Source organism: Athene cunicularia, assembly GCF_003259725.1.
Source record: "Athene cunicularia isolate RWA chromosome 4 unlocalized genomic scaffold, athCun1 chr4_part2, whole genome shotgun sequence".
NCBI classification, from domain to species: Eukaryota; Metazoa; Chordata; class Aves; order Strigiformes; family Strigidae; genus Athene; species Athene cunicularia.
In genome coordinates, this window is record NW_020799099.1 from 22,412,518 (window position 1) to 22,428,291 (window position 15,774).

Genomic DNA, 15,774 nt, shown 5'->3' on the forward strand with positions numbered 1-15,774 from the left:
CAGCTAAAATAACAACTAGACGGTAGTTTTACTTACAGCCATAAACTGGTAAGCATGAATATCATCCAGTGTGCACGCACCACCATACATGCCGTATTTGAGGTCTACAAAACAGTGTGATGAGACAGAAGATTTTGTTCATGCAGTTACCCCAAGCTCAGAGTTCATCACCTGGCAACTCTTTTCCTTCTCAAGGTTGGCCCTGGCTGCTAGCAGAAAAGCAAAAAAAAAAAGTCCTGTTTGTCCTCAACCTGTGTGTTCTTCACAGTAAGACTCCTCTACTCTTTCTAATGAAGACTGATATTATGCTGTTTATAATTCATTCAGGTAGGAACTGGTGAAGCTGATGGCAGTGGATTTGCTGCACATAGCCAACACTCAAATGAATTTAAAAGCTTTTCAGAAGCCCCAGTGAGGAAAATCGCAACACGCTGAAGATCTCTGTCAAGGTTTTATCTATAAAAGCTAAAAAAGCTCAGAGTGGAAATTCAGACACAGGCTGTAAACTAGTGAGGCTTACAAAACACTAGCTAATGTCAAGTACAGACCAAGACCAGTAGTACTGTCTCTTTTCTCAATTTCCACAGGTTTTTATTTCTTTTTTGAAAAGACACTATGAATAAATGAAATCGAACAATAAGGCTTTTCACATCAGGAACTATTGTTGATGTTATAGGAGATACAACACAGTCCGATAGAACAGCTTGCTTTGAAAGGACAACCCAGAAGCAGGCAGGGACACATGGTGACACAGAAACACTGGGGATCGTTCTGTACATAATAAACCCATGAGTAGTGCAAGCCGATTTAGACACAACCCTCCCGGAAGGAATACCAAAAGACGTGAATTCACACTTCTGGATTGCTTCTGTAACTAGCTAGTGAACCACGTGTCTTTGTACTCATACCTACGCTTGTCTTCCAAACAATTCTCTATGCATGAATGATAGCATTGTTCTTGTTTGGAGTAATGCTTCAGTTCGTTTAGGTGCCCAATCCCTTAATTTCAATGTCTAAACCTACACATAAAAACTAAATATAAGCAGCCCAGGGATAACGATGATAATCTGAAGACTAAAATAATAAATGCTAGTATAAGGCCAACTTTATGAATATGCTCACTACCATAACAAATAAAATGATTTCTGTTAACCCTTCTTATAGTTTTTACCTATAAAACCACAGAATACTGCATCCTTTTGTTAGAGAAGAAGGCTCAATTACCTGTACAATACGAGTCATAGAGCTTTTCTACTTTCTGGTTCTCCAGTCCAAGCCTAGAGTCATTCCCAGAGTTAAGTTGAGAAAGCTGGCAGGAGACTGTGGAAGAGGAATGACAGCAACCACTGAACCTTACAAGGGAAACAGAACGACTCTTTCCACTAGGCAATTGCCACTGGGCTTCTTCAGCTATCCCGTTAGTACAGAGGATAAGATTTTTCATTGCCAAAACCTGTAATTCTAAAATAAGCAATAAAATCCTAGTATATCTTTATCATATATGTAGAGTTCATTTTTACTACATTAATTTTTATGTCTATCTTCTTTGGAATTACAGTCTTTTAAAACCCCAAAGATCAGACATGAAGGCAAATGGGAACAATTATCAATTATGTTTTAAGTAAAATTCCAGAAGCAGGAAACTTTATATAACATGCTATTTTAACAACAAAACTAAGGCAGTTATTAGCCTTTTGAAGAGAAGGAATGTAAAAATTATTATTACTTTGTACAAAAGCTTAACGAGGTTTTGTAGCAAGTACTGCTTTTATGTATTTTCTTATAACAAATGCTTGAAATAGCTTCCAGAAAACATTCAGCAGATATTTATTTCCCAACAATAGATGACTCTAACAAAGCACATAAAAACCTCTCATTCTCTGTCTGAGCTTCAGTAGTATGACCAAATGACAATAATGAATTGACTTTTCTATAAAAGTGAAGCAGTAGATACTCTCCAGATGTTAAAAATGAGTGAAAAGGAGAGAAAGCTTATTAGAAAAATAACTGAAAGAAGAATGAACTTGAATAAACTGAATTTATATACTCACATAACAATTACATACATTGTTACTTACAATTGCATGATATCAAATGCTCATTCTTAACAAACCATACCATGTTATTTGTATTCATAGTTCATACAGGTGAACTTGATAAATAGCCATTAAACATTCAAGCATTAGCAATATTTTGCTTTGTCATACTTAAAACAAGTAATTCTAATTAGTCATCTATTAAGCATATAAAATCCATGGATTTTATGGGAAAATGAACAAAGCAGAGGAAACAAGAGTGAGTGATCATTTGTCTAGCTTCTCTCTAGGAAGGTACAAACTGTTATGTCTGCAAGGGATAGAACAGCAAAGGGTGCATTTGCAAGCATGCTTGTGTGTCATAGGGAAATGAAGAAAGTTTTTATTCCAGGTTTTAACTCTTTTCAACCATCTGAATTACAATGTCTACCAGTCTGCTCTTTCCACTGTTGATAAAATGCAAAAGTAACTGCAATAATTACACATGTCTAATCTTACAAGGGAAATCTGAGGAAAAATCATGCCTTCTATACTAGGAGTTGAATAAAGGCAGCATTTTTAAAACTATCAAATGGATTTAAATACAATGCAGAAAACTGTTATGGTTTAACAACTATATCAGAACAACAAATGGTATCATTCATTATTCAGCCTATAGCCATCTGTAGTTATGCCAAAGCAAAGCATGTTCATGATATCTCTAGTCACATGTACAGCAAACAGCAGTATGCCAATAAATGTAGTTTCATGGATTTTTCTCCACTGTGTTTAACATATTCTAATGGGAATGGCTTGAAAACTTTTTAATATTGACTTGCCTATTAAGCCATTCAGTAATTTAAATAACCATCTTCAGCAGACCTAAATTTCATTAATCCTCTGAAGACAGAACTACTGGCCAAAACAATGAATACAGTAGTTTTTAATTTAACTACATATGAGAGAAAAGCACTATCCATTACAATGATGAATGAAAAAGCAAATACATTCTCTATAATTGTAAATGCTGAATGTCACCCAAGGTAACTAAAATACAAATGTGTAGGCTATAAGTCCTCATCATAAAATGATGTTGTAATTCCTCATATCATGAAGTAACATTTTTTTCATGACTGCACATATTCTAAATCAGAGAAACATGGGTATTTTCTTTAGTTTATATTCTGCCTGAGACTGCTTTGCTTGTCTGTTCAACATCAATGAGAAGACCAGTTCCTGAAGCTGTAAAGTCTGACACTCAAAAGTCCTGAGAAAGAGCCTTTTTGCTGCAGGTTTTACATTTGCTTAGAAGATAAAGTTCATTGTTCATGTTCATTCTAATGCATCCTTTCTTTACCAGTTTCTTTCACTAGAAGCTTTATCTTTAATTGCTATATACTGTACTACCCTACTATACTCATTAATGAGCTAAAGCATCAATTTTCTGCAAGTCATTTTTGTTTTCCTAATACTTTACTTATATAAACTTTAGATAACTCTTTGTCAACAAAATATTTACAATAATTCAACAACTAAGCTCCTACTGGAAAAGTTTTTCACAGCCAAATAAAAAAATAGGCAAATTGAAAGTATGTATTGTTATCATTACAGCACAGTAGATGGTCACCTGGAGAAAGAGAAAGGCTTTTTGTATGGAAGAGTCCAGGAACAGCAGCAATATTACAGTAGTCAAAAGGAGAGGTATTGAATGAGGAAGAATACTCCACTGACAAAGCATAAGCTAACAGAATCACAGAAATCATCTAGGCTGGAAAAGACATTAAAGATCACCTAGTCCAACTATTAACCTAACACTGACCGTTCTCAATGACACCAGATCCCTCAGTGCTATGTCAACACGACTCTTAAACACCTCCAGGGATGGGGACTCCACCACCTCCCTGGGCAGCCCATTCCAATGCCCAACAACCCCTTCTGTAAAGAAATGCTTCCTAACATCCAATCTAAACCTTCCCTGAGGTTTAGACCAGGTCATTGAGGCCATTCCCTCTTGTCCTACCACTTGTTCCTTGGTTCAAGAGACTCATCCCCAGCTCCCTGCAACCTCCTTTCAGGGAGCTGTAGAGGGCGATGAGGTCTCCCCTCAGCCTCCTCTTCTCCAGACTAAACACCCCCAGTTCCCTCAGCCGCTCCCCGTACGACCTGTGCTCCAGACCCTGCACCAGCTCCGTTGCCCTTCTCTGGACACGCTCGAGTCATTCAATGTCCTTTTTGCAGTGAGGGGCCCAAAACTGAACACAGGAATCGAGGGGCGGCCTCACCAGTGCCGAGGACAGGGGTCAGATCCCTTCCCTGTCCCTGCTGGCCACGCTATTGCTGACACAAGCCAGGATGCCATTGGCCTTCTTGGCCCCCTGGGCACACTGATGGCTCCTGTTCATCGGGCTGTCAATCAACCCCCCAGGTCCCTCTCTGACTGGCAGCTCTCCAGCCACTCCTCCCCAAGCCTGTAGCGCTGCTGGGGGTTATTGTGGCCCAAGGGCAGTCCCCGGCATTTGGCCTTATGGAAACTCCCCGAGTTGGGCTCAGCCCATGGCTCCAGCCTGTCCAGGTCTCTCTGCAGAGCCTCCCTACCCTCGAGCAGATCAACACTCCCACCCAACTGGGTGTCATCTGCAAACTCACTGAGGGTGCACTCGATCCCCTTGTCTTGATCATATGCCTCTATTGACAATTCATTACAATTCCAAAACAGTTATAAAAAAACCAGTCAGATTTTAGATAATTCACTAACAGGAAACAGGATTATTTTGATAGGTAATTTATTAAGAATAAATGAATCACTGAGTTTACTTCTGATGGACATTATAAGTGATTCAATTTCATTACCCAAAATAGAGAGGTAAATAAGGGACACTCTGGTTTGATGCATGAATGAAAAATACCAGATCAATCAGAAACATTTTGTTAGGCCTAAAATATTACTGTATTAGAAGACTTATTTACTGCATTAACCTTATTTTTAGGTTTAAAAAAAAAAAGTATCATTATGTTGAAGATTCAATCTAATTTGAAAAATGTGAAACCAATCAGCTTCTTTTAAAAAAATTTACTGGTCACAGTCGCTGAAGTTTCTTAGAGTAATTGCACGTGAATTTGCAAACAGAAAATGAATTCTAAAGAGAGATGCAGCTTCATAGAACTGCACATCTTCCCTTCTTTCCATCCTTATCAGTGCTCCCCAAGTTACAAACTCAGAGAAGCATTAGGTGGAAGTGACCTCTGGAGGTAATCTTGCCCTGCCTCCTGCTTGGGACTACCACCAATTCCAGGTGAGCTCAGTCATGCCTCTGCCTGGCCAAGTCTTGAAGACCTTTGAGGACAGAGATTTTATAATCTGAGCAACCTGTTGCAGAACTAAACTCTTTGAGAAAAGTTCTTCCTAATGCCCACTTTCTACCAGCCAAGCTGTAATTTATGGTCTGCACCCCTTGCTGTATCATCTGGCACTGTCAGGAAGAGTAACTTTCAACCGCCCTAGTAAGCTGTCACAAACTCTTAAGGAACTATGGTTAAAAGCAACCTTTTTTGTAGACACAAGCTCCATCATGAGACATATGAAACTGACAACTCCCAGAGTTCATGTAAAAGTTTCATGAATTTCTGTAGAAAATATAGAGCTCAGTCTGTAGGAAAATGGGTATTCACAATTTTAATGATATATATTTTTCTGAGTTGTTAGAGCAAGAGAAGTCTTACAGACCTCTTTCTTCTTGTAGTGACCATACAGTCACCACATAAATTAATAGTGGGAACACAAAAAAAATACAGGGTATAAACACCAGTGTCTCTTGGAGGTTGCCACTTCAGCTCAATTTCATGTGAAAAAAGCAGAATACTAGAGAAATTACTTTTAAACACTTTTACAGTAATAAATTATATTTTACAGATATTTTTAAGACAGAACTTCCAAAAACATACACACACAGCTACTTGAGGTAGTTCAAGAAGCCCAGAGAATGCTTTCTTTTTAAAATTGTACAGTGCTTTAAAGTTAATTTAGCGAGAGACTACCAACTTCAATGGATTCCCTTAGTTTTAATTTTTTTAACTTTCAAAAGAAGTGCAGAAGAATATATCTCATTTTTACACACTATAATGGCAGTGAAAGCAGAAACAACAAACAGAGCAAGCAATTCCTCAGCTCATGGCTTCTTTATTCTATTTTCTCTTGATTAAGGTGTAATCAATTCTGTGAATGCAAAGCAGAACAGGAAAAACTGATTATGTCTGAATTTGGTGAATCTCACCCTGATAGACTATTTATTTCAATGATGAAAGACTAAGTTCTTGAAGGGCTCTTTTATTTAAACAGAAAACAGTATCTATGACTATGTTGTTTTTTTTTTCTGTGCTCAGGGATAAGATAGCCAAGATAGCAACAACATATTTGTTTTGTTTCTTCTTCCATACTCAGGTGCAGTATGCAAACCAAATAAAGATTTTTAACATACCACAGTACATACCAGTCTAATAAATACTATTCTCACTCATCAAGCACAACCTGATGAAAACAAAAATTAAATTTTTCTAGATTCCTCAATGCTCCTACGTACAGAAATACATCCCTCAGTGTAATACCGCTCTTGGAGAGTTCTGTAATAGCACAATTTAAACGGAATTTTTTTTTTTTTTTTTTTTTTTTTTAAATTTTAAAGAATAAATCCTTCTTTTCAATCATGGAACTAAGAAACAAAGACAAATAAAACCCACATGCTAAACTATAACATAAAAACTTTTAATTTCTGTTCTACATGTAAGAGTCCATGTCTAAGTGGGTTCCAAATTTGCTTAAATAAATTCTTCAGTTCCCAATGTTTTAAAATAATAACTTTTTAAAAACTTTCAATTGCTAATGTTTGTTTCCATAGAAACAGGACTGGTAGCAGGAGCTCCTGTTAAAAGAATTAGAAATCTCTCCCACAAATTAAAGACTTAAAAATAACAATATATTAATAAAACTATTGTCAGAATATATATTTTCTCATTTTGCAAAAACAGGGCATGATCTTACATTCACTGGAGTTAACAGGCCTATAACTTCTGATTAAACTAGAATAAGCCTGAATCACTAAGAACATATTACTGAGTTAAAAACCCTGATCAAAAGATTATTCAGTTAAATGGATAATTTTCTAATGGATTTTTAAATTAAATTTAGCAGGTGACTGTCAGATGAGGCCATTTTTAGAATTATTACAATGAAGAATTATGAGCCAAAAACGTAAACCAATAGATACCAAGGATTATTACTATTTACATAATTTATTTCTATTACTGTTGCTTAATCTTTTGAGAGTGAATTACTTCATTAAAACCTGATTGGAAGTCTTTTACAGTTAGTCAGATACATTTCTAAACTCCAGCCAGGCAGTAATTGAATCTATGGACATCATGCTGATATAAACCTAAATTTCTATACGATTAAGAACATACTTATTTTACAGCAATTAAGAAGTTTGTATTTTTCCTCACAAAAGCTGTTCTAAGTGCACTTCTCTGCATATCTTATAAACATTTAAGCGCCTCCTGTAAGAAAATCAGTAACTTAAAACTTACCTACCCCCCAAACCATAGCTTCAGTCAAAATCTTGAAGAGAGAATCTATCCAGCATTGGCTTGCATTTAGTAAAGTTCCTGAACTCACAAAAATCTTACTTGTGTAGAGTCCCACTGAGTTAAGACACTGAGTTATTTGGATTCATTGCTGCACAACTATATTTTTAAAGTCTGAAATGACAAAGACAACCTTTCCACCTCATCAGCCCCAACCACTTCATTGTCTGTATCAGCTTCTGTTATACCACATATATATACACTACTATACAGAAGAGCAACAAAGCTAGTGAAGGGTCTAGAGCAGGGGTTCTCAACCTTTCTTTCACCACAGACCCCCTTCAAATACCTTTCGTGGCCAGGGACCACCAAGACCTAATTCAAGATTTAAAACACTAGGACTGAATCAAATATTTACTTCAATTTTCCCATGAAGGGTCTTCAAATTTGGAGACAAGGGGAAATAATCTTATTGCACACATTTCTACTATAATATATTTACTGCAATGATTCCATATGAATTTAAAATAATAGCATCAACACTCTTGCTCCAATGGTCCATGATATGGTATTTTAATGTGCTAAATCTGAATTTTATGTCAATTTTTATATTAAAATTTGATGAAAAGTTTTTACGATTCTTCTCATCTCCCTCCTTGTTTGTCTGTGTTCAGTTACCATATATTTTTTGTTTGTGGGTCCAGGGTCACCACTTGGAGGAAAAGACTTCAGCCCCATTGTAGCCATAAATAGAAAACCTGCTTAGTTAAAATCTGTCCCACCAACCATACTAGCACTGAATATACTAGTGTACCAGGGCAGGCTGGCAGGGGGGTGTGCATTTGAGTATGAGAGGAGCATTGAGGGGAGAGGGCTGTGGGTAAAGGAGGTGCCGTGCTTGCCGCAGGCCACAACAAATGGCTGGTCGTTCCCCACCCCCCTCTTTAAGCCTTCGTGGACCCCCTGTGATATTATGGCCCCCCAGGGTTCCACAGACCACAAGTTGAGAACCACTGGTCTAGAGAACAAGTTCTACAAGGAAGGGTTATGAACTGGGGTTGTTTAGTCTGGAGAAAAGGAGGCTGAGGGTTCTGTACCAATACCTAAAAGGAGGTTACAGTGAGGTGGGTGTTGGTCTCTTCTCCCAACTAACAAGTGATAGGACAAGAGGAAACAGCCTCAAGTTTCTTCACTGAAAGGGTTGTCACGCACTGGAACAGGCTGCCCAGGGAAGTGGTTGAGTTGCCATCCCTGGAGGTATTTAAATGTGTAGATGTGGTGCATAGGGACATGGTTTAGTAGTGGACTTTGTAGTGTTAGGTTGCTGGACTCAATCTTAAGGGTCCTTTCTAACAAATGATTCTATGATTAAGGCAGACACAGCCTTTCATAGCTCAGGATTGCATGAAGCTTGGGGATTTCCCATCTGCACATCTTCGAAAGGTCAAATGAATCAGTATTGGTCAAAGTGACAGCAGCACCAGTAAACCTGCTGTTTAGTAGGATAGTTGTCATTAAGCTTGGAAGGAACCATGGCAAAGAGAACAGGTGAAAAACTTCAGACTTCAAGCATCCTTTCAGATTTTCCACCCTTTAGGAATGAATCAAAGCTAGAGCTGCAACTCTCTCACACAAGGTATTACTGCACACATACCTAAATGACTAAAAATTGTGTATTGCAACACAAAAAAATATTCTTCAAAGGTTAATTCTTTACCTTTTCATAACCTAATTATTTACACTGCTGTTCTCAATCTGTCATCCTGCTATACATGCCTGGTCAAACCCCTCAAGTTATCCTGAAGCCCCCAACCTTTTGTTAGGTTCACTAACCTGAATAATGTTGCCATCAAATTTTAATATGCAAAGACCTTTGTCATTATTCTGAAAGATGAAATAAGTATTTTCATAATTTCAAGCTGAAACCCATCCAACTGATACCAGTCTTACTACAGACTTTGAGACCCACCACTGAAATTGGTAACCCTATGTGAGATTAAGACATTTACCATTTTTTTTAGTCAGATGTTTAGTCTGAAGAACTCACATGTGGCCTATGGTTGGGGGGAGAGTTTTGCACCCTTCTGTGAAGGTAAAACCTCCTTATAAAGCTTAGAATACAGTTTTCCTATGCTCACATTTATCACACATAGGAGAGAATTCTGATAAACCTTTGTAGAAAATGCCATGCTTGCACTTTAGAAATGTGCAGGTATTTTTAATAAGCTTTTTTTAAGGTATTATTTTAACCAAACTACTACTTACAAGTCTTGACTTCATATATTTTAACTATAAAAAAAGACTGCCAGCATTTTTTTTAAGAGAATCTATTTGTACTAGTAGGTTAGCCTACTCATTTCTGAATTTCTTGAAAATTCTGAAAGAATTAATTTTAAATCTTCTTATTTGCAACTTACATATTTACCATTACCAACTTAGGTTACTTCCTATATTAGGAAAGCATTCACATAAAGGTTTCTTCCTCCACAATGGACCATGATTCAAAAAACCAGTTAACTCCTCTGCATTGTATCTACCTTCCTTGTTTCCTCCCTCTGGCTGACCAAAGAAGACATCTGCTCCTTTGAAATATCTTGACAGTGGGCAAGTATTTCTTTAAAACTGATTTATCACTGAGTATCTACACTAAGAATTTAACTCTTGTAATTCCATTCTACATATTTTCTGCTGTAATTTATGTCTTAAAAATCACTACAGCTGATTAGCTAATTTAAAACTCTGAAGTATTTATGTTTGCCTCCAGTAACTAAGCTTTGCTTGTAAGATTATAACATGAAAGTGCCGTTTATCAACAAACCAAGGATTTCACTTCTGTGAATTTTCATGGTATGGTGGTTTATTTTTAACAGTGAATTCTTCATTGTATGAAATCCCCTGCCTAAAGGTTAGTTTAACTGCATTAGATTTTGGCACTTTTCTTATCATTAGATGGTATGAAATTCTTTGGATATAATATGGCTATTTCAAGTGTCTGATCCAATTTGTTCTGTCTGTAAAGTTGATTGTCAGGTACCACATAACTGTATTGATTTTTGTTGAGATTCTACTGTGTTTCAGGAACATCTATTATAGCAAGGTTCTTTCTATGATACTTCTCATTGATTTCTTCTTCTAAGTAGCACTAATCAAAACTGGTAAGCATTTTTCATTCCCCAAATTACATGTAAATGATAATACATTTTCTTAAAAAGTACTGCCCACTGTGACCTTCAGTTGGCAATTATAGTTTGAGGACATGTTAAGTTAAACAAGGAAAATGTCTGGAATAAAGTCTTGATAAAAAGTACCATAGATAGAAAAAAGCAAAAGCTTTGTCATCTGGTACAAGGCCCACTAGCTTAATCCAATAGTTTAATGGAGGATATAATCTAATCCAATAGTTTAATGGAGGATATAATCTTAAAACCCTACTAATGTATTTTTGCAGGAGAAAAAGTGTAGTTTCAAGGAAATCTTTCAATGAAAATGTGTATTTTCAGAACTGTGGGGTTTACTCTTCATGTAATAAGCAAATAAAATATTCTGGCAGTTTAAATTGCACAGTATACTATTTTTTCACTGGTTTATTTGTGCTTCTGCTCCATGTAATGGACAAATGACAGGAGAAAAATATGACGTCTCTCCTTAGGGCAATTATATTGCCATTTTACCTAAAAATCTAGAGCTGCATTTTGTTTTGATACAACATCTTATTTAGTCATAACTATATTCTCTAAGTCTCTATTTTGCTTTCAGGTCAACAGTACTCCAATGAGCAAAGTTGGGTTATATAGCTATCATTATGGACTTCTGATGACATCTATATTCACTGTGGACTCCCCATTCAGTTTGCCCTCTGTCTTTGCATCTTATTTTGTTGCTAATTACAGATTATCTAATTTACAGTCAGTTTGGATTGTATATTACTTCTTTTCCACTTGTGTTGGTGTCTTGACTGTAAAAGAGAAAGGAAGTTTCAACCTATTCCATTTCATAATGCAAGTTTTTATCTCCTGGAAAGGAGGCTTAACTCCCATATTGGAATTCATTAGTTATCCTTGTACTCAGTGTGTCACAGTTTATAGCCAGAGTGTTAAAATGCCCCATCAGTAGAAACTTGTTTTTTTGAAATGTTATGTAAACAGCATCTTACTCTCAGCCACTCGTTACTTTGTCACATTTCACCAGCAGGTTCTCTGGGTCCTGGGCTCCAAGAGGAAATGTCATAGCACATCATTGGCACAGATGCCACTCGATGTATATGACATCTTCAGATGCCCAGAAGTACATGACTTCCTGGTGACTTAGAACACCACCACTGAGCCTACCCTGCTCACTGAGGTGAAGCAGCCACAAGTCACCAGTACTCTAAAATATCTCATGTGTATTCAGATCAAATTAATCTTGCCTCTTCTACTGCAGTAGAGTTACTGTAGGATCACTGGTAAACCAATTGGAAGAAAACACAGCCTGACTTTTGGTTTCTGTGTGACACAACACAGCATTTATCCAGTAGCATTCTTACTCTGGATTCCCAGACATCCTTATTACTCACTTTTGTACATGAACAATAATGTTCAATGCTTTGCAAGGACCAGAAAAGTTACCACCAATGACTAGAAGACAAGCTTAGGAAATTCAAGCTCTAATTTTAGCTTCCTGTTAGAAGAACTTTGCCACAACATATTCATAGTTCCATATAATCTTTGCCTCCCAGTACACATAAAACCAGAAAATAGCTGGTTGAAATAATATTTTTTCCAGATGTTATGGATTCCCTGATTTATATGTTTCTTTTGCTTCTATTTGCTTCACAGTTATGCCACTGACACATTCTACATATGCAGTTTTAAACCTACTCCTCCTATCTCACTATTTTAATAATGTTTGTTTTACCATTATTTCAACAGCTAATCATGGAGATCCTGACCACTTCTTTCAAACTATTAATCTCATTATATTTAACCCAAACATTATGCATTCCTATGTTTACTTCACAGTTCTGCATCTTCAGTTAGGTACACAAATTTTATCCTGTTTGTCAGATAAAACATTTTATGCCCTTCTCACACCTTCCCTTATGTTCAAATCCTACTCACATTGTTATGTGATGCTTTAGCATTCATCTCAAAGAGGGGCTCCATACAGTGGTACCATGCACACTTCTGATTTCTTATAACTAAGCATGTTGAAATGTGTTGTCAGGTTGGTGTGCTTCCAAAGTCTTCACTGATGTTGTTTATCATGTAGACCAGTATCAGGATTAATATAAAATGACAGTAAGCCAGACAGAAATCTGAATTTTCATTTTAGCAGACTGCTAGTTGTTATACACATTAGATAAAAATAACTTCAGCATTGTTTTTGTAAATGATTCAACAAGAATATTAATTCTTTCCACCATACCTTAAATAACCATAATAGGAGTACAATTACATTTCATGAACAGTGTCTCATCTTGATATTTTTTCCTCCCCTTAGATATACACAGTAGAATAGGAACATCTTAGATAATTGTTCAAAAGAAAGGACAGTCATATACAGATCATATTTTTTGCTACTTTTGCAAGACCCACACTCAGACAAATGCTGTGTTTTCTATGAATAGACAAGAGCAGCATCGGTGAATTTATGCAAGCAACACATTTCAAGACTGCCAACAATGAAGCATCGTTCAAACTGCACTGTATTTTATGAATAAGCCTGTAATGTTATATTATGATGAATCTATTTGACATTCAGCAGTGTGATGCAGTGCATAGTAATTATAATAATGCAGTGCATGGCTGTAGCTTATTATGTGCATATGGAAGACACCAATGTCTTTAGGATGGACATTTAACTTAAAGTAGGAGGAGAGAGACAGAAATAGACTCAAGGAATGTAAGAAAGTCCTCATCTCAAAGTCTGATGGCATTCTGAGAATCTAAGTATTCAATATACACACGCGCGCAGTGTTAAAGCAGCAGAGATATAATCTTGAATTAGAATCTAAGCCTTTCTCTTATTTTTTAAAAAATATATAGCACATTATGTTTGTGATTCCTTGGGATTTTGGGTGGACAACAGGGAGGATTTTATTTTAATTTAAAAGAAATATTTTGTCAATATTTCCAATGGATTTAAGGAAAAAAATGAATGAGATCCCTCTGTATAAGTTTCCTTTCCTCCCCAACTAAGGGGATGGACTTGTTCTTCAAATTAATTAGAAGGAAAGTCTTACGAGAAATACAGCTGCTCTCAGTAATGTCTGCCTGACACCATATTGTTTGATTTTCCATTTCTTTATTTTTTGAGATCCATTTTTTTTGTTTGCACAATGAAGAGATTAATTTGAAGAATGGAAAAGAGATTCTTTAGTTTTAACAATGCTTCTCATTAATATGTTGAACACATGATCTGTGGATACTATTCTTATTCCCCTCCAGACTTTGAGTCGTTATGGCATTTTCTTCCCTTCTTGCAACTCTATAGAGCACAGCACAGCCCCAATTTATGATGTGTTGAACAAAACAGAACAAAGAAATAAAGAAGGGGTCAATAGAAGCTGTTAGCTACAAACACATTACAGGCAATATACAACACCAGCGGTTGAATATTGACCTCAGGGCATTAACTCTATATTGGCATGCCATGCTACAGCACATGAACACAGTCATCTTTACAACACAGAGCGGAATTTAAGAGACTCACATAATTGCCTGCGAGAAGGTACAGGAGCACTTCCAAATGCTGTGCCCTGTAAATAAAACACATTTTTTTTTTGGAGCAAAGGATGTCAGATTAACAGCAGCAGAAAATGAAAAAAAATGACAAGACATGAAGAAAATGAAGGCAGTGAAATGAACTAGAGACTGTTTAGATAGAGGAGCTTGTTATTACTGAAGAACTGTGGTTCCTATTTTCAGATAAACATAAATTATAGTGGAGAATGTTCTATGAGTAATCCACCTATCAGCGGACACAATGAACCAAAGAAAAAAAGAGAGAGAGAAAAGAAAGAAAACAGAAAAAAGTATCAGCCTAAGGCAGGCATGCTCACACTTGTCAGAAATAAACTTTGATGGAAAGGACAACGTACAGACTATATATTAAAATGAACTCCTTTACAAAAATAAGAAGGCTCAATTACACCAATGTCTTATCTGATACAATCTGTTTGAAGGTGAAGTGTGTTTCAAACAGGTAAGGAGAGAGAGTGCAGTACAGTTTGGTTGCTGCCACTTCCTCTTTATCTTCTCTCCAAAATTCTTTAACAAATCCTCATTGGGTCAGTTTGACAGCTCATAGGAAGCAGCTTTATTAAATCCCCATCAATATACACAGTATGCTCTTTCAGTAGATAGAGTGCTTCATCTTATGTATTATGCCAGCAATTACCACACATCTCTGAAATAGGAACTGTGCATGTAAAGAAAATATGAATCAAGTACCAAATCATACTGGTTGGGATCTGTAGGCAAGTCTCTTCCCAATGCGATCCCCTATCCCCACTCCCCCTGCCCCCCCCCAAAAGTAACACACTCCAAACCCAGAAAAACAAATTAAGAACAGAAATAGATTAAAAGAATGACTAGATAAAGAGAAGCTCTGGTGTATAAAATTTGAAGACCAGTGTTAAAACAAACTATATTGTCTCATTCTAAATCTAGATCATGAATCAGAGCTTTGCTTTAAGTTTGTGTCCAAGACTGCATCCTCCTTCCCAATGTGTAAAAGGGCACACTGATCATTTTGACTGTGTAGTCAAGTATGACTAATTACAGTAATATTTAAATTGCACTTATTGTCTAAAAAAAACCCAAAACAAACATCTGAAACTTCTGAGACTTCAGTGAAGTTTGACTTCCTTTGAAGTAATTTTGGCTTCCATCATCTTTTTGAATTCAAGGCTAGGAACTGATTTACCAGGCATTTAGACAGTGCTAGGCATTTCTTCTTGGAGATCATTTGCTCTTTCAGGTCTTGTAAAATTCTGGTTTTCATTACCTAGGAAGAGTGAAGCATATGCATATCTAGAAAGCCTCACAGAGAAACCATCTTTACAACACTGCTCCCATACCACTTTAAGGAAAGCCATAATAATGAAGATAACCCATCACTTCAGATGCCATTGCTGTGCCGCCAAGACCACAGCTGGCTACGCTTGTGACCACATGCAGCGCTGAGTAACTGTGCAGAA

The 15,774-nt window shown here is 36.6% G+C and overlaps 1 protein-coding gene across 3 annotated transcripts in view; it reads right to left on the reverse strand.

Annotated features, from left to right (window-relative positions):
* The window catches only part of CCSER1 (coiled-coil serine rich protein 1), a 646,489-nt gene that overhangs the window by 139,542 nt on the left and 491,173 nt on the right, over nucleotides 1–15,774 (reverse strand). For 2 of the 3 annotated variants that reach the window (XM_026847668.1, XM_026847666.1), the window contains exon 9: nucleotides 14,286–14,331. The exons of the other annotated variant lie outside the window; for it this stretch is intronic. In XM_026847668.1, coding sequence (XP_026703469.1) covers nucleotides 14,286–14,331 — 46 coding nt within the window. The remainder of the gene's footprint in view (nucleotides 1–14,285; nucleotides 14,332–15,774) is intronic. 3 annotated transcript variants of the gene reach the window in all.